Source organism: Solenopsis invicta, chromosome 11 (genome assembly GCF_016802725.1).
Source record: "Solenopsis invicta isolate M01_SB chromosome 11, UNIL_Sinv_3.0, whole genome shotgun sequence".
NCBI classification, from domain to species: Eukaryota; Metazoa; Arthropoda; class Insecta; order Hymenoptera; family Formicidae; genus Solenopsis; species Solenopsis invicta.
This window is the reverse complement of record NC_052674.1, coordinates 5,009,263-5,028,118: the sequence shown is the minus strand read 5'-3', so window position 1 is coordinate 5,028,118 and position 18,856 is coordinate 5,009,263. Positions and strand designations below refer to the sequence as shown.

Sequence of the window (18,856 nt, the reverse complement as noted above, 5' to 3'; positions counted from 1 at the left end):
CAGCCGGGCAATATCGAATTCTCGTCCTCTTCTTTCCGCGCGCGCGCGAGGAACGACGAGGAGTACAGAGAAGGCATAGCGCGAGAAGGACGGGACCGGTTGCTTTACAATGTATTTCCAGAATGCTCGAGATTGACTTCAGAGAGTTTCCGATCTCCTCCCCCGTCCCTCCTGGTTCTCGATTTCGGCGCGGGAGTACTCGGGACGACGTGTTTGCCCACCTGATTCGACGGCGCTCCTTCGCGTCCTGCCGTTAAAGAGAATTGCTAAGTTTACTGATGCATTGTTTAACTGTATTGTAACGCTCACTCAGCGGAGCAACAATCGATTACCGCCAAAGACAAGATACAAATTGGGATCTTCCGCCTTGCGTGCTGGTAGAGAGGATTAGCCAACTCAAATGCTACATCTGGAGAGTTTGCGCAAACTAGTTTGCATGTAACTATCGTAAATCTCTTGCGAAACGTTATTCAGAAAGTTATTAAAAAGAAATGAGTGTTTGCTGGTGGGCTATCATCGCGAATTAAAATGTTGAGAAACTCTTCTGGATATCAATTCTCCGAGATAATGAAGCTTCGATGAAACTCTTTGATAAACCGTTCTCTAACGATTAGCGAGGCGTTGAAGCGAATTTCACTTCCAAGATTTTAATTTACGTCAGGCTGTTGGCTGCGTTATAATCGCGTGCACCGATACTAACTCCAGAGTCAGCTCTACGTGCGCTCCATATTCCAACCGGGTGGCGCAGTTCTCTGGCAAAAAGCCCCTTAATAAACCCTGAAACCACGCGTTATCCCCGCGGCGGGCGGCAAATTTTCGCCCTGACGTTCAGCGTGCCGCGACGAATTTTTGCTTCCCGTTCACTCACCGTCTCTCCCGCTCGCATCGCGCTCCGTCGCTACTTTTTTGCATTTCGTCGAGTTCGGCAAAAACTTTTAATCTCTCGCAAACCTAGCACAGAGAACCGTCTTGCGTAGCGCCTTCGAAACGGATGAGGATTAACGATATTGTGCTGTCAATCCCGCAACCCTTTCCACCCAGCGCCGCTGCTGCTACCTCGCAATTTTTATCGTTCTTTCTTTTTCCTGTCTCCCGCCTCGTTTCCACGGTAAGATTGTAGGCGGCAGTGGCGGATTTCGCGCGCGAAATCAGGCGGAAGAACAATGGCGGCGATTACGCCGGCGGAAGGGACGGAACGAGTGTCCGGATTAGGAAGGGTTGCGGTTTTTTCGCACTAACTCGACGTCGCTGGCCCGCCGGAGCTCTTGCTCTTGCTGAATCGTCGCGAAAATGAGAGATATGCCGGATGATATTTCACAGATTTATATTTTACAATTCGATAGAAAATTACACTACACATCGATAAAATGATGATGTAAAAATTAGAAAGATGAGAAAAACATAAAGATCGTTTTATGCTGTATTATATTATAAATAATTATTTTTTGCTAAAGTAATGACAAAATGATAAAATAAGTAGTAAAATCTATTTTACTATCGCGAATGGTTCTAATAAATCGTACGCGTGTCAAGGCTGACATCACTTTTTCTCGTTACGCGCTGTAGGTAGAGAATGTTGGATAAAAGGATAAAGAAATATTTTACACAGAAATGCATGATTAAAATAAAGGATTGATGTTTAGTATATCTATACAGCGTCGAGACTTGCAATTATACTGGCGCAGCCGGTAATCACTGAGTCAAAAGAAACGCAATTTAGTCTAACCGCGCGCAGGTCGGAGAGACGAAACTGCCATGTGGTTTCGCCAAGGGGGAAAAAGAAAATATGGTGGTTGTGTCACGACCAGCTTTAAATTAACTTCTTTAATGCTTATCCGACTTACACGAATTCCGTTTGCCGTTCACGCGCGAGACAGGTGAGAAAGTTTTTACGAATCTCCAGAATGCATTACGAAGATTGGAAACGTAAGAGAAATCGGTAAGAGAAATCGTAATAAAATGGTTTGTCAAGATATAGAAGAAATGGCAAGATAAACAAGACGGAAGATAGACGGGTAGACAGATAAGTAAAATAGATAGATGGAAAGAGAGAGGAGAACAACTCAAAGCATAAAGGCAGAGCGAGCGGTAGCGTGAAATGAATTGGGAGTCAGGCAGAAGGAGACGCGATAGGTAATCGATTCCGGAGGTCGTCGGAGGTGCGGAAGTAGAGGCGTATAGGGCCCGAGCTGGATGAAAGTGAGGGAAGAAAAGCCTGTTTAAAGCGTCGTTTAATTTCCCTTCATGAATCATTTAGAATATTCTTCCACTAACGCCATTTCTTATTCTCTTTCGGCTCCCCGATTCGCCAGCCGGAAGTTGTAGTAGGAGGATTCCCTCCTCATTACACGGGTAATATATGTATATCCGTCTATCGTTTAAATATTCACGAGGCCTTCCGGTGTCAGGAAGATTCTCCGGTGAGGAAGATACCGTCCGTTGAGGCAAGGGACACGCACAGGGTGCCATTCTTCTCATTTCACCCTTTCCGTCGGATGCTTCTTCTTATCCCCCAGCAGTTCGTCGCGTCTGTCCCTGCGCGAACGACTCTCCGCCGTTTTTATATGGAGCAAAAAGAAAGAGAAAGAGAGAGAATAATATGAATAGTTTTTGTCGGAGTGGCTCTCAAATTGTGAGCTGGAAACAAAATATTCGGTCTTTATCTTTAGCGGTTTCGTTGATTTAACGCGAATGGCTCGTGAGCTACGCGATTTTAAGCGGAAATAAACCGATGCTTCTTGTCGACTGTGGATCACTGAAATTTCGAAATTTGCAGCGACGACTAGATGAACAATGCATTTCTTTTTAATCTATTTGCCCTGAGGAAAATCAAGAGATTACATCTCGATAAGAAAACAGTGATATTGGAGTGGTATTGAAAAATAACACAAATTCTTTTATCGATATGGTTACTTGTAAAAATTCCGTTTTTTTTTTTTTTTGTAATCTGCACATTCACCCATGCCTACACATTTGCAAAAGTTTCTTTTTAATTATAATTTTATAATATAAAATAATAAAGATAATATTCTATTCTGTTTCTTTTATTCACTATATCTGTTAAATATATAACAGGTTATTTTATTACTCTGTAGGGAAAATATGCAGATGAAATACGAGCACTATCAGGGAATGTCGAACAAATCGGCGAAATGTGTTGCACGGCAGAAAAATGGTATTTTGTACGCAAACGCGCTAGCTGTTTGGAATAACGACGAAACGATACTCTTTTAATCTTAGCGCACGATATTATTCTACGATGCCAGTAGGAAAATCACGTTGACGTTGAATATAAGTCCCCAATCTCGGAATAATTCATGCAACTCAGTATGACACGGGACATTAGTCATCCGTGATATATGCTGAATAATTATTACACAGATAGATGTGCAGCCAGACACATTGTTATTACACAGTGCAAGGTACGAGTACATCGTTTGCGTATCAGTCTCAATAACGAGCAAATAATTCAATAAACCGGCACTATATCAACGAGTTATGCTACATCTTAATGAAAAAAAGAATAAAGAAATAAATGTAATAAGGTCGATGTAATATCGTGAAATTTTTAGGTATTTAAAATCCGGGCACATTTTTTAATAATTGTTCAACGTCGACGATTTCCTATGGCAAAGAGAAATATTTGCAGTTTAATTTACCCATTTGTGATATTCGTCGTTTTGTTCATAATTTCCAATAAAGTTGTCTCGAAAAGTGACACATAGAATCGTTCGAAAAAACGTTGGTCGGATTGTGAAAATGCTGGTGATGGACAGTCGGGTATTGGCGCGAAAATTTATCTCGATTGAATTATGTTTCGCGACCGCTACAGGACGCCCGAATAATTATTCGGAAACATCGTCCGCGTTTTGAACATTTCCCGATGTGAAAGCGCGTTTCTCTCTTTATTTCATTTCGCGCGCCCATCATATGTCGATTATCCTCACTCCTCTTCCCCTATCTTCCAGTTTCATTTTTGTGTCCACTGCGAAGGGATTTTTTTATTTTACCGGACAACTTCGTGGGTGTTGATTTTTTCATGCAGCGAAATAATAATCGTCATATTTTTAAATTAAAGCGACGGGAATGCCGATGAGGTTTTTTGCGCGCGGCTTCTTTTATTTTGTTTAAAATCTACCCGCAAGCGTGGGTTTGCATTTTTCAATAGGAATACGCGGGTTTTGAATAAACACGATTTTTGTTTTAGGCGCTGTAAATAATTTCATTTAAAAATTGTCATGGTTTTATCGGTCACGACCCGCGTTTGCTTGTTTGCTTGTTTGCTTTTTTTCTCGCCATTTTCGGACGTGGACAAACTTCCCCAAGTAATTTGCACGTTTAATAGCGCGTGCTTATGCGTGTCCATTAAAATCTTTAGACGAAACAAAAAAGAAAGAAACGCGAGTGCCATTTCTAACGGAGACTTGCAACTGGAATGTAATAATGTAGGATGGGAATGATGGCAATGGGACGGTAACCCGAGGAAAAGAAACGACGTGAAATCACTTTGATTCTTTTTTTTTCAACGAGATTCATAATCGGGACTTTTGTAAACTTGACATGAGAAGTAATTGCTCCTTTTCTTAATGAAATGTTACACATTTTCGAATAAAAACGCACTAACGAAATGATTTTGATGAGAGACCTTTCATTCACACTAGGAGAAATGTTTTGTTGCAACAGTAAATAATTTGGTTAAAATGTACCAAACAAAAATTTAATTAACATAAACAAATATTTTTTCATTTACATACTTCGTAGACGCAATCAAATTTTTTGTTGTATAAAACAAAATATTTGGTCGCAATTAAAAAATACCTCGACCAAACAGCCCTTGCTGAAGGCACTAAATTTTTTTTCCTAGCATACTCTTACCTGATTCAAAGACGGTAGAGCTGGAAACTCATCATGCGGACAGCGTCAAAATGGCGAAATCAATCGCCATTCGGATGCGTCAGCGAATCATAATTCAGAGTTCAATTAAATCCGCGAATCGGTCCGGAGTCACGTTCGCCGCCACAACGGTGAAGAAGAAAAACGGGTTCTCGTCGGACATTACGAGCAAAAACTCGACGCCGAAGTTGCGCGCGCGATCGCGGTGTCGATGATCGAGGGACGCCGCGGCGACTATGTGCCGAAAACTCGTCGCGTTAGCGCAAGTTTCGCTTAAGAGTAACTTTTTCCGCGACTCGTAATACGTCCACTGCAAGAAAGCGGAAGCGATTTGCCTTGAAGCGGCAAGAAAGTGGCGCGCGCTCAGAGAACGCGTCTCTCAGTTCCGGGTCCCGGAAGAGCAACGACAACTTAGTTGATCCTTTTTTGCTCCTCTATGGCTGCGGTTTGTTAGAAAGTGGACCGAAGTATGATATTGCAACTTATCACGAGCGCGGATGCCGCTCGGACTTGATCTAAAAAGTGCCGCCAACAATCCTGATAAATCATCGCGAGGGCGCGTGTCTAGTTTCAAGCATGGTTTTCTGAACGTGACAAGACGACATTGTCGACCCTAATCCATCAATATAAAATATAATGTTACTATTAATTGAGGAAAGGGAGTGAGGAAAAGTAACGTAATCGATAAGTAAAGTTGAAAAGTACGCCCGTATTTTTAACGGGACATCGATCGAGGTATGACGAGGCGGTTATTTCTGCGTCACTTCTCTGATAACGTTATATGGACCGACCATTTATCTCGTAGCAGAATGACTCGTTGTGTTTGGAATGACAAAAGTGGAAAAGTCGCCGGCTCGTTCGTGACCGTATCTCACGTTTCGCGAAGACGCCGGTCGCGACATATCTAGTCCATCGTCGTTCTCATGCATATGGAATTTCCGTGCGACACGTCTGCGTCCTGTTCACCATGCCCAATACCAGAAGCGCGAGAGATAGCTCTTCGTGCGCAAACCGCCGTTTCTATCGCGGCTCTATTAATTATCGCGATCTGCCATAAATTCTGAGTAATAGTTACGGCGTACAGGTCGAGAGGGTTTATTAGGGGGACCGCTGTGTGCGGGGCAATGGGGGGACGCGCGACGATGCTGCTGAATGCACGCAGAAACCGCGCTGCTGAGGGTAGCTGCGGGTAATTACGACGGGACGATATATAACGTTCGCCTGTTACATTTTGTACGCAAAACCGACGGAATTCTTCACCAGATAAATTGCATCGTCATCGTTGTGAAGTCGTCATTGTGAAAATTTATATTATCAGAAAATAATGATGCGCGCCATTTATTCATATATTCATATATTTTAAAAATATATAACATATATTTAAATATGTTTTAAAGAATTATATTATTAATATAATTAATATACTATATTGTATCTGATTATACATTATTGTTATACATTTCTAATCTGTCTAGATTTTTCATTTGAATTAACTATACAAAATGCATCATATATTTTGCAATAGATTATATTTTTATCGTGAATTATTTCATATTTGTATAAATTTTTAAATGATATATCGGTCGCTATTCTCTATTATTAATTTCACTCAACATAAATAGATTTTTAATTGCTTATTACTGATTTATTTTTTGACTTGTGCATAAATAATGCATTCATTATAAGACATTAATTATATATGTTAAGATAAAAACTCAATTTATTAGAGCTAATTTGTATGTTTACGTGTAGCGTATAACAAAAACCTTTACAACTCTGCTGGTAATTAATTTTCTAGATAAATTGATTTTATTGCATAAGTGATCTTAGTTCTTTTTTACTTTTTATAGACATTTACGTATGTATAGATATGTAAAAAATATATGTTAATCATTATACCAGTCATTATTGAATTAAATTTTTCAGTTGTATGTGTGTATCTTAATTATTGGTCATTAAAAATTTAAAACTTTGAAAATTGATTTTATATTTAACAAAAATGTAAAATGTACTAGCGGAAATCTATAAGACAAAGAATATACGATAATTAAAATATATTTCGCGCATATTGAATTGGCATAAATCAATTAATATTGTATTCGTTTCTATTAAAAATACTTTCTTAATTATCAAGTTAGCAAGTGTTAAGCGCATATTAAGTGTAGTTAAGATACACGATACTGCGATAGTTACTTACGGCAAAATAAGTATAGTGTGCAGCAAGAGATCTAATTAAGATTGGGCAAAAAAAATGAGCAACGATGAAATGTCAGCATTATCTTAATATGCCTTTTGTGTGGCTTAATAATAGTTATAATTTAGAGTTCAAATAATTACGGACTAAGTTGACGGGCATATTATATTTTATGACTTTATTAGTTAGACTGACTTGCATTTTTCGTTAAAATCAGATAATTTGCATTTGATTTGTAAAGAGATCTTAAATGGGGTTTTGCGTTTTCACCATATTTTTCAAGGTATTTATACGATTTGGAAGTTAAATTGTAATATCTTGAAGGATATAAATTCAATTTCATGGCTTTCGGTTGCGAGTGTCTGGTTCTTCGAAGTTCCAAGGAGACACGGTCTCAAGAATACATCTTATCGCTCACGCCCCTGGTTTCCGCTAGGATCTTTCATGTAAATACTTAAGACGAGAGGTTCTTCTCTCCATGAAAGTGGTATAGAAGCTTTACAAGTCCTATCTCGATAACGGCATAATACTAGTGGTCACGAAGCAAGAGGCAATCGAAAAGTCTGCAAAGCCGAATCGCTTGATGTGAGATTTATTTTCCTCTATTGATTGTACATATATCATAACGTTATTTATTGCGATAATAATTCGTGCTCTGTTAAAAAATATATTTTTTTTTATCATTGCTGACGTAAAAATCAATTATAGAGAAATATAAAATTAAAAAATATAATACTGTTTGTGAATTAATTAATTAATTTGCGTGTCACATAAGAGCGATTGCTTAAACTGATATTTTTAACATTAGAATCTCTTCTATTCTTGATGCGATAAACTCTGTTAGAAAATGTGTATTTGATTTCGTTTGAAACAGATTATCTCTAAATTGCTCAAGTGAAGTGGACAGAAACAGCGATGATAAAAATATTAAGTGTATCAAAAGCAGCTTCAAGAATAAAGTGCTAAAATAGAAGGCTCGTCTTGTGTTTTTTGTTCTTCCTGTGTTTTTTGTTACGCAATCGACTTTCATAGTACTGAGATTCCTTTAATTCGTACTTCTTTTGCATCATCATGTATGTACGTTCAATGAGTACTTAAGATATCGTAAAGTACGTATAGTGACGCACTCTCTCGCATGACTGGCAAGTGCCTATCGTCAACAATACTCCGTGCATGAAATCTGAATGGTATCTATAGTGTATGATAGAGGATCGTAACACAAAACCCTCTTGTCTTAGGTGTCTCTAGGAGGACGGATTATATACCGGATGCGTCTTCATAATCGTCTTCCACGATACACGTCTGTTATCCCTCTCCTCTCTTGTTGGCTGCACGCTCGCGACAAGGGTCGACGAGGGCCATCGTATAACTTTTTGAAAGGGTTTTGTCTTGTGGCGCACAAAACATTCGAGTGCCTCTCGTATCTTTGATCAATAAGGCATACCCGTGATTCATGATAGCTGTTGACCGTGTTGAATGGGCCACTCCTGTTGTGTTATTATTACGAGAGTAGAGAAGAAATAGACATAATACTTATCACGATAATGCTCGTTAAAATATTACTTAGTCTAAAAAATTGCATGATGAGATTATCTTAATTTTAAACAATTTTATACAAAATTTAATTATATATATTTTTTAGAAACATGATCTTGAGGCGTAATCTAATGATGTTTTGGCTATAGAATGCGAGCTAAAAGTTATCGAAATTTAGTTCGATACCTTTGTAATCTTTGATTTTGCAGTTATCTTTCTAATAATAAAACGCTGTTTTTTTTTTAATTACTAGAGAGAGAGAGAGAGAGAGTTTCTCTGAAAGTGAAACACACATTCCATGTATCTTTGCGGAACCGGAAAGCATTGTTACTGTTCACTTTGATACCCCGCGTAGCGCGGTCTAAACGAAATTTGCGGTGTCCTGAATGTCTGCCGAATGCAGAGCAATGTCCGTCGAGAGCACAAAGTTAGAGAGAAAGAGAGAGAGTGTGTGTGTGTGTGTGTGTGTGTGTGTGTGTGTGTGTGTGTGTCTCGTTCGTTCGTGGATAATAGTATAATCTTGCTACGATCGTCTGTTATAAACTACATTTTGTTACTAGGTTTATATGGAAAAGGCGAGAATCGCCCAAATCCCACGGACGTCTCCGAGAGAACTACCTGCTCGAACGTCCGTCACATAACGAGCATCTTTTATTACGATAAAACTGACTCATATCATTTACCTCGTCGTCACGTGTGAACTATACGTCAGTCTGTAAATTGATATAAGGACATGTATAACCGTGCGATATGAAGGCTCCTTTATTGCCCCATTCTCATCCCTGTGACGTTCATACGTCTTTCTTCATACCGTTCGCGCACAAGGAGCATTTTGCTAGTATGGCGCCAGAACGAGAATATTCTCCTTAATACCTTCTTCCCCTTCAGCTACTCGGCGCTTGGTCTATTATCGAATTTCCGTACGTATAATAACGAGCCCGCTATTCATAAAGAGATCGCAAAGAGGCGAATATATACAAAATATATATGAAAGTATTACTCGTATAATTCGAGAGAAACTTAATAATTATTACGTAATTCATAAAAAATGAATGTCCTGAAGAATTATTGTCGTAATAACTAATAAGTAATTGAAAATGAGTTATTTAAGTTCTTTTATTCCTTTTGCAGATGTCACCGTCCAAGGGATAGTCTCTTTACGTGGAGCTCTGGCTTCGATAACTTCACAGGATTTGTCAACTGGGGCTTCTTACTGCTAAGTATTGGTGGTATCCGGTTACTGCTTGAAAATTTCATAAAGTAAGTATCTCGAATTATCGATAATACTCTTTTATCTAATTCTGACGTGGCAGATTTTGCCGGGGTCATAGTCCGAAAGATTTCTCAATAATAAACGCTCCGATCGGTGTAAAATTATGATACACGATAATGTCGATTAATCAACCAACGAAAACTGTGCTAATTGTTTTTGTTGGCACAATGAAACTGATTTATTATCTGAATAATTAATATACCTAATTACCTAATAATTAATTACTTTTTATTCATAAAACTAAATGTAATATAAACGATGATGAAATAAAAAAATTATTTCATCATTAACAAGACTTTATAAAAATTTTGAAAATTTTGAAAATTCTTACATATATTAAGATCTTTTTCTAATTCTTAAAGATATCTTAGCGAAAAGTTTTCGATTATTTGCATTCGAGCTAGGTGCATTAAAAAAAAATCTAAATAAGGAGCTAAACGCTAAATTTAACTGAATCGGATCTACCGATTCTAATAACATCGCGAATTTAATTTTAATTGAGGGACATATAAATAAAAAATTTACTTTAGTTTTTTCTGACTTGCTCTATTTATAAACATGTATGGTTATCGCGCGATTCTGGATGTTTTATTTATATATTTTTTTAAATATTTTTACATTAGTTTTTTTTTAATATTTATTACGTTGTATCTCACAGAATCGTTTATGTAATATGTAAATCTATGCGAGAGTTCATAATGTATTGAATTTGGGTGGGTCCGTGAATTCGCTAAACTTAAATGACTATGTGGATCAGTCATTTCCGAAAGAGTGAAAAAGAGAAAATTCTGACAAGCAATAGTGCCATCGAGAAGTTCTTACGAGCCCACAGGAATTAGAAGAGGGTGTCTTTGCATGGAAGCGACCAATGGAAATACGATAGGAGGACAAAAGGCGATCAGAAGTGCCTTTACCGGTTTGATGGATGCGCTACCGTAGCGATTGACGGTAGCCCGACAAAAAGAATCGATTATTAGCTGGCAAGCTGACAAAATTGAGTTTGTAGCTGCTAGCACGATTATTCGCTGTTTTTTTTTAACTCGCATAAGTGGATATGTTATTTGGAGCTTGCTCTACGCCTGTGAACGTTGTTGGAACACTATGACAGGCTGTCAACCGGTAAGGTTGCATGATCTGTTTTGATGCGCTCGTATTTCATCGGGAACACTGGGAACACCCTACAGGTGGAAACAAATTTGATACCTTTAGAAACCCGGTGATATCATTATTGCGATAGTTGCATGCATGAGCACTCGGAAAAAACGGTTTTTGTTGAAATATTTAAAAATTTATTTAGATGTAGTTCTGAAAATAATTTTATTGGACCGTCGAAATAATTATGTAGGATGCTTAAACTGGCTGTTGGAATGTCAAAACTTTTTGCAGCATAAGTTTGAATATTCTACATAATTATTTTAATGGTTTCCAACAGAATTATTTCCAGATCTATGTATATTTAGTTTAATTTTTAAATACAATTTTTTCAGTAGAACCAACTTTTTGTGCCTGTTATTCGATATTGAGTTCAATAAGATTCGTAATAAGAAGAAAGATAATAAAAAAAAGAAACGGTACTGCGGAAGTATCGAAGCTCGAAATATTGCTATCACCTATATATATATATAGAAGTATCGAAGCTCGAAATATTGCTATCACCTATATATATATATATATAGATTAAACTTGCGACAAGATTCATTATACATTTTCATTTAATAAGATGTCGTATAATATTGAGTGTCTCATTAGCAAAACGAGTTAAAGCAAGTCATAGCAATTTCGTGAAGCGAGTTTAAGCTGAATATACTCATAAATTATTACTGTATTGAGCGAGATAATCTATGCTTATCGTTGCGATAATTTAATTTATTTTAGCGCTCCTGGAAATTTATGTACTTTCAAGTACAAATCACTCGATTGACTTATCAACGTCGCAGGTCGTTACTTTTGCGATGCGCTGCCGGTGAAAGGAAGAAATGAGAGTACGAATAATAGCAAATTAATTTATGGATGGCAGGATGGAGCGGATCTGACCGTTTCTCACCTTTTCCAATCGAATTAGCCGTCGTCTGCAGCGATAGTCACGAACCAGTACTCATGAATTTAATCTTCAAACAATTGAGATTTAAACATTTCTTGCATTTTATTCATAAAGCTGCATCTCGACGCTAAGTACGAACGTACATATATATCCAGATTTTAAACGAACAGTAATAATTAATACATGCACGCGATAATAATTAAGTCGAACAAGATCGCATTGTCAGAGCTGATCACTTTCTTACGCGTGTTGGCGTTATTGCTAGACGCGCAACGCCTTCTCCTTGCAGGATATTGTCCTCAGAGGAGTAAGTTAACTGCCTTCTTCTTTCGAAGACAAGAGAGGAGCGTAAGCGTTGTCCATGAATAATTTCAACGAGATTTTTATCGTTGTTGTAAACTCTCGGCGTCCGGCCGCTCCCGGGAGCGCGTAACAGAAATTTATCACGCTCGTTAAGCGTTGAAAAACTTTCGAGCGAACTTTTGTGACGTAATTGCTCGACGAGGTGGCCCCGACACGCTTCATGCGAGGCCGAAACAGGCGCAGCTATGAACGGCCGTAAGTAATTATGCTCAAACTAAAAGCTATTTTAGCATTCGATTGATGTCTTTAATTTGTTGTCAGATATATCTAATTTCAAAATGGATAACATTTGAAAATATTGTACGATAGATAAGTATATCTTTTTAAGTGACTAATTTAACAAAATGTTTACATAACGTAAACATTATTAAATTCTGGTATATTGGTTAATTGAGCCATCGGTAAAGTCTTCGTCAATTTTTATCTTGACATGGAGAACAAAAGTTTGAATAGATATCGTCACAATAGATATATCTAACAGAGATTAGCCAGACATATTTCCGATTAATACAGATATGTCCGTGGCATTTCAACGCGCTCTATACGATGTAACGTTCAATCGACCGGATAATATCGTATACAATCGCGTCACCGCTTAATTAACTTATCGGCACTTCCGAATGAACACTTCGAAGAAATCGTGACCATTTAATGCAGTCTACGTTTTCGACTGATTTGTTTCAACCGGTAAAAAGTCTTCTAGACTTGATTCGCGAAGAACAAGAGCAAGCGGCGGCCAAATCGCGAGGATGAGGCTGTCGACACGATTTTGCCGGGATCGAGATTAATCGATGGGATGAGGGTGGGAAAGGGAAACGGGTAGATTGGCGACTGAAAAAAAAGTACGTCGGTAAGAAAACGGGTAGATGCTTCTCTTGCGAAGTGAAAAAAAGGCAGCGAGAGAGCTCAATTAATCGAACTCTCGTCGAAAGACTCCCTCGCTATCGATAAAAGTCCGCGTGTATAGGTGGGTAAAGAAAGTTACCGAAGTAACTCTCTCCTCGTCTTTCCTCCGCGTCCACGCGGATTGTTTGTAAAACTTGTTCAAAGATTCGCCACGCAATCATAATTTATTCATTCAGAGATATTATGCGAATGCACGTTTATTTTTTCATTGTGTACCTCGAATTATTTTCTATTCATTTTCACGATTTATTTCTTAACGTAAAAATGTCAGCGAAAATTATTTAATCTGTGATACTCTGATGAAAAATCATTTATTTCCTTATGATTATAAATGGATGGATCTTTATGAGAAAAGCTGGCTAAGCTAAATAAGAAAAATAGGACAATTAATTTTTTCTCGTCACAGATTTCTGATATTTTTAGCTTCTTAAGAAAGTCATTATTTATTTTGAATAAAATCTTTATATAAACACGCTGACAGCTTTACAAATTAAAAAAGAAATTACAAATTTTTTTATGTTCACACACAAGTACAGATTTATGTAACGTAAAAGTATGTGAATTTTGTCACTTCTAAATTGAAATCTTACTGATTTCAATGTTACATTTTATAACTATGTCAATCCCTGATATGCACTGTTTTTCAGTGATAATACAATACAATTTCAATCAGAATACCTCCTTTGGAATCATTAAAAGATATTGAATAATTGTTGATAATCTTAGTTATAAGTACAGCACAGCAAATCAATGAATAATATACTGATTCCAATTTAGACAGCATACAATCAAATTTTTTCGAAGTACTAAGAATAATATTGTTAAATTTCACTTGCTGGCGCGACAGTTACAATAGCACTCTAAAAGTCGATATCTAGTTTTCTAGATATGGCATCGTCTCAGCAATAATTATTTTTGTCGTCTTACTTTACCAGCCATTTTTGCAAAGATTCTTGCACCGTGTCAGAACATAAAACTGATTCACCATTCGTCCGGATAATAGGTTTTGTAGCTCGATATTATAGTGCAGAAGCTCATTGAAAATTTACTAGTTCTCGATACTGGACATGTTGCTTTGTAGCTTATTTTTACATTTCTTTAGGTAGATAGGTATTGAACAGATAATATTGAGGTAAAATGTGAAAAGAAATTAATTTGTAAGAAAACAATGAAAATGCTATATAAGCGATAACGAATTTATTAAACGTATACAATATTGAAATCATTAGAAACACTATATTTCATCAAGTACCTCTAAATAAAAAAATTTTACGCGGAATATAAATTGACTATGCAATGAACTTTAAAAGAGGTCGTTAATAAACCGTGCTGTACTTTATCCAGATAAATATCAAAATAAATTTTAACCAACTCGCGTCTACGGCCCTTCCAATTCTCCTTGAGAACAATCCATCTCGCCTCACCGAGCCACTTGAAACGAGCCTTCAGGCCTTGCCATTAATTTCAGAGAAGAAGAATCATCCCGAGCGTTCTTTACAATCATAGAAGGGAAGAAGACGTCTCGTTTCGCGCGTTTTATTAATATTTAATGCGAATCGTTCACGCGCATTTTCATCCGCGGGCCCGTCCCATATTGGCGCCATAACTCTTCCAATCTGGACCTCCGCGCGCTCTCGCACCGAGAGTCACCCTTCCCCAGGAACCCGACGTTTCCCTCTCACCACGTTCGACGTGAAATTGGGGATTTTATCGTGACGCTGTATTAACGAACTCCGGCGGACGAAGAACGAGCGTGGATTTAACGGGCGGATCAAGACGGCTATTCCCGCCGGGAAAGAAATTTAATATCGTTTCTGCTCACGTCTCGAAGCGATGAGTTTCGATAAGTGCGATATCCCCTTAACTTTCGAGTACTCGAAAAATGTTTTATGAGACTCATTCACCGTGTGTACACGAGTATCGAGGCCAGATCGGTTTAATCATCGGCACTGAACGATTGTTTCCTTTCTCTCATCGATGAATCTTTCCATCTCACCGAAATGAATATTTTGAACGCGAATGGATTATCGAACAGTCCTTTTTTTATTTTTTTTTATTCGCTACGTTATTAGAATGTAATAAAAATTTCAAAGTTTTGTCTTCTTAAATATTCCGGGATTACATTTTCTGCTTTGACTTTGACAGATTGATAATAAAATAAAATAATTGATTGAGATTGATTGATGTTCTGTAATTACATTAATTTTTTTCCCGCGCATTATTTGCGACCGTGTACAAGCTTTGATTGACTTAAACATTGCTTTATCAAATTTGAGGTTGGCATTATTTATGTGTGTATCGACGTATGTAAAGTTATTTTCATAAATTATCACCGATCAGCTGTCACACAGCACGTTGGGCTAATTAATTATGAACGAGAATCATATTTTTTCCACGCCATTGTCCATTTAGTGCAACTACGTCAACTAATATGACCGATAACATTTCCACGGAGAACTAGGCCGGTAATCGCGTCCCAATAAATAATATTGTCTACCTAAAACAACCGCGCCGACTTCGAATACTTTAATTACTCGACTCATAAGCCTCGTTTATCATCGTTAGCGGACATGTAGGACCTGAAGCCATTAGTGTACAGTGCCACCTTTTTTTCGGCCGGTACACCTACCACATGTGTCCCGCGAGAAAATAACGTTCTCGATGACTTAGATCGATACCATTGTAAATTGTGTTTTCAGGTTAATACAGCGAGATAAGACAAAGAAATATCTACAGAATTTTTGTCGACACAACAAGTGATAATAGTCGTCGAATACATTTATCTACTTTGAAATGAATAAAAAGGTAATTTCCACAGGCACGCACGTTACAAATTATCGTATGTTATACAAATTATTTTCACTCGTTATAATTTTGAATTTATCACGCGGTGGTATTTATGAACGAAACATATTAAATTTATGCAAATTCTATTTGCATATTCTGTACAGCTTTTGTAATCAATATAGCTTTTTATAGTACGGACAAACATAACTTAATCGAATATTGTAGTTTAGCATATCCCATTTGTTTATTATGTTATCAGACGTGTCCCGGTTCTGCATAACTCCGTTTGATTTACGTGCAGAAATTAATGATTCGTGTGCGCGCAGAAAGTGCCATTTTACGAAATTGCCAATAAATAATCCGGCACGATTTAATCGGAAGGGGCATCGTTTATAATATTTTCCGACGTGCGCCATCAAAATAAATCACAGATTCACATCAAGATTGTAGTCAATCATGGGACAGACGTTTCCTGCATTTCCATTGAGCTGACTTTCCAGGGAAATCGTTTTATTTTCCAGCACGAGCTCCCCCTTCGCGTGGTGCGATGCGACGGTTATTATTTATCTCAAGAACAAAGAACGCGGACCTGGCTCGCTTTATTTTCTTTTGTTCCTTCCTCATCCTTCTCTCTGAAGAGATCTTACCGAGATCTTACAGAGACAGACTATAATAATGAAGCATTTGCTCCTTTGGTTTGTTTCGCGCTTAGTATACCAACCATGAAAAACTAAAGATTATAATGGAAAACGTGCCACTTTTTATCTTATGTTTATCCTTTGTTTTTTGATTTTATTTTTCTTGTAAAATATTACAAGATGTTAGCTGCATATCTTTTCAAATATAAATAAATCTATCAACTCTATTTTCTTTACTTTTTATTCATTTAATCGTTTATATTTATATTATTTATTTCTTTCCACGTGTGCATCATTTGTATTATTAAAATATGTCAATTGGGTTATCATATTATTTAATCGTAAATTATTGCAATTATTAAATCACTGCTGTTTGTATAGAAATATCTACTGAAAATTATTTATATATATATTTTTAAATAATTAAGAAAAAGTAAATATCCATTTCTATTTATATTGCAGATATGGAATCAGAGTGGATCCCTGGCAGTGGTTCCTCTTTCTTAGTGGCAAGGACGACGGTAGCGAAGAATATCCCTCATTGTTGCTGATCTGCTGTAAGTGAAACTGCCGATATGTCATTTTACATTCGTTCAACGGAAACAGAGCTGTCAATGTTCGTGGCCTCGATTACAAAGTGAACGACATTTATTATAAGACTTTCATCTGTATCAACGGAAGTATGTCAATCGAGAAAATATCAATAGCGCTTTTACTATTTAAAAGCTTAGTGTGGCTTTTTCCTGTCAATTAATTTCTTTATACCGGAAAAACTGTATTCTCGAAAGAATTGTCTTCTAATAGAATTGCCCTTTTTGTAGTAGTTTCTTCTAAAATAGGCGCCAAAAAAATTTGCTTAACTTTAGGAGGAATTCTTTTAAAGGACGGATTAGTAGCAAATCTTGTTTTTTGTAAGTATTTATAAGTAAGATGAGATTTTATAGGATTTAGAATAGGACTGGTCTTTCACAAATGTAAAGAAAAATGTAATTTAAAATATTTTTAAAAATACAAATTGTTTTCCGCCAATCATGAAGGTCAAAAGAAACCTAATAAGAATTATAAATACTAATCTTTAAAACAGGCATTATTTGAGACTAAAATTAACTCTTTCAATCACTTTTTATTACCGTCTCACCCGTGATATTTAAATATCACGATGTTTAAGGCTTTGAACATCAAATACACTGCAATGCATTGGCTATGTTAAATTATAAAGATAAAGGTTGCAAACACCAAATAAAACATGTTTTATATAGAATATCATTGTTTAGAAATTCATTAGAAAAAATATACTCTCAATTGTAAAAAATATTTTAGAAAAGAAGGCTACTTCCATTAATAATGTGTATCAAGAGAGCTTGTTTTCTTATTTCGAGAATACAATTTTTTCGATGTAATGTTTCCATAGAATATTTTGTTAACGTGAAAAGTTATTTCTTGAATCATTAAAAATGACCACATTAAAAATGTACCAACTGCAAGATTGATTTTACAAAGCAACGATAAAATGATACAAAAAGTTACTTGGATTAAATATTGGAAAAATTATCAGATTTCATTATTATATATATATATATATATATACAAATTCGTATTATTCATGATACCATAGGCTATTTATGATGTCATAGGCCATTAAAAATGAAAAGTCGACAGGCTCGCAATCGCTTTTCGTTATGGAAATATATAAAACCGAATTGCATGAATGAGAAAAGGAAATATGCCGAACTCTAATTTTCGCTTTTATTGTCGCGGTCGGTCCATTGATTCTCTAGTATCTGCGGTAATTTAATTTCACCGTTTCTCGTTCATGCTTTTTTTTTATATTTAATCTGCACGTAATGTGAATATCTGTCGATATCCGTGCTTATGAACAGAGCTGTAATGATACGTATAACTTTATCTCTGGAGATAATGGATGAAAGAAACGAGAACGAATCTGTCAAAAACATCGTGAAAATAATGAATAACGCTTTGAAAATTTAAAGTCAAACTTTATCTTCTCTTGACAGTCGACCATAGATAACGCTCAAGCAGAAGTATAAAAGTTAATAAAAAAGAGAAGAGGAAGAATGCGCTAAACGCGGTTCGGAATGAAGCGAAGAAGTGCGCGGGATAACGTTGGCAGTGCTGATATGAGATGGGAGGGAAAATGAAGTCTGTTTCTGTCTGGCAACCTAGTTTTGTTTTAGTTATCTCGTTATTGCAATGCGGCCCGCGCA

The 18,856-nt window shown here is 36.7% G+C and overlaps 1 protein-coding gene across 1 annotated transcript in view; it reads left to right on the top strand.

Moving 5' to 3' along the window:
* Positions 1-18,856, top strand: part of LOC105194711 (diacylglycerol O-acyltransferase 1) — a 98,917-nt gene that overhangs the window by 6,882 nt on the left and 73,179 nt on the right. Inside the window, exons 2-3 of the mRNA XM_026130798.2 lie at positions 9,755-9,883; positions 17,094-17,188. Of these exons, the coding sequence (XP_025986583.1) occupies positions 9,755-9,883; positions 17,094-17,188 (224 nt within the window). The remainder of the gene's footprint in view (positions 1-9,754; positions 9,884-17,093; positions 17,189-18,856) is intronic.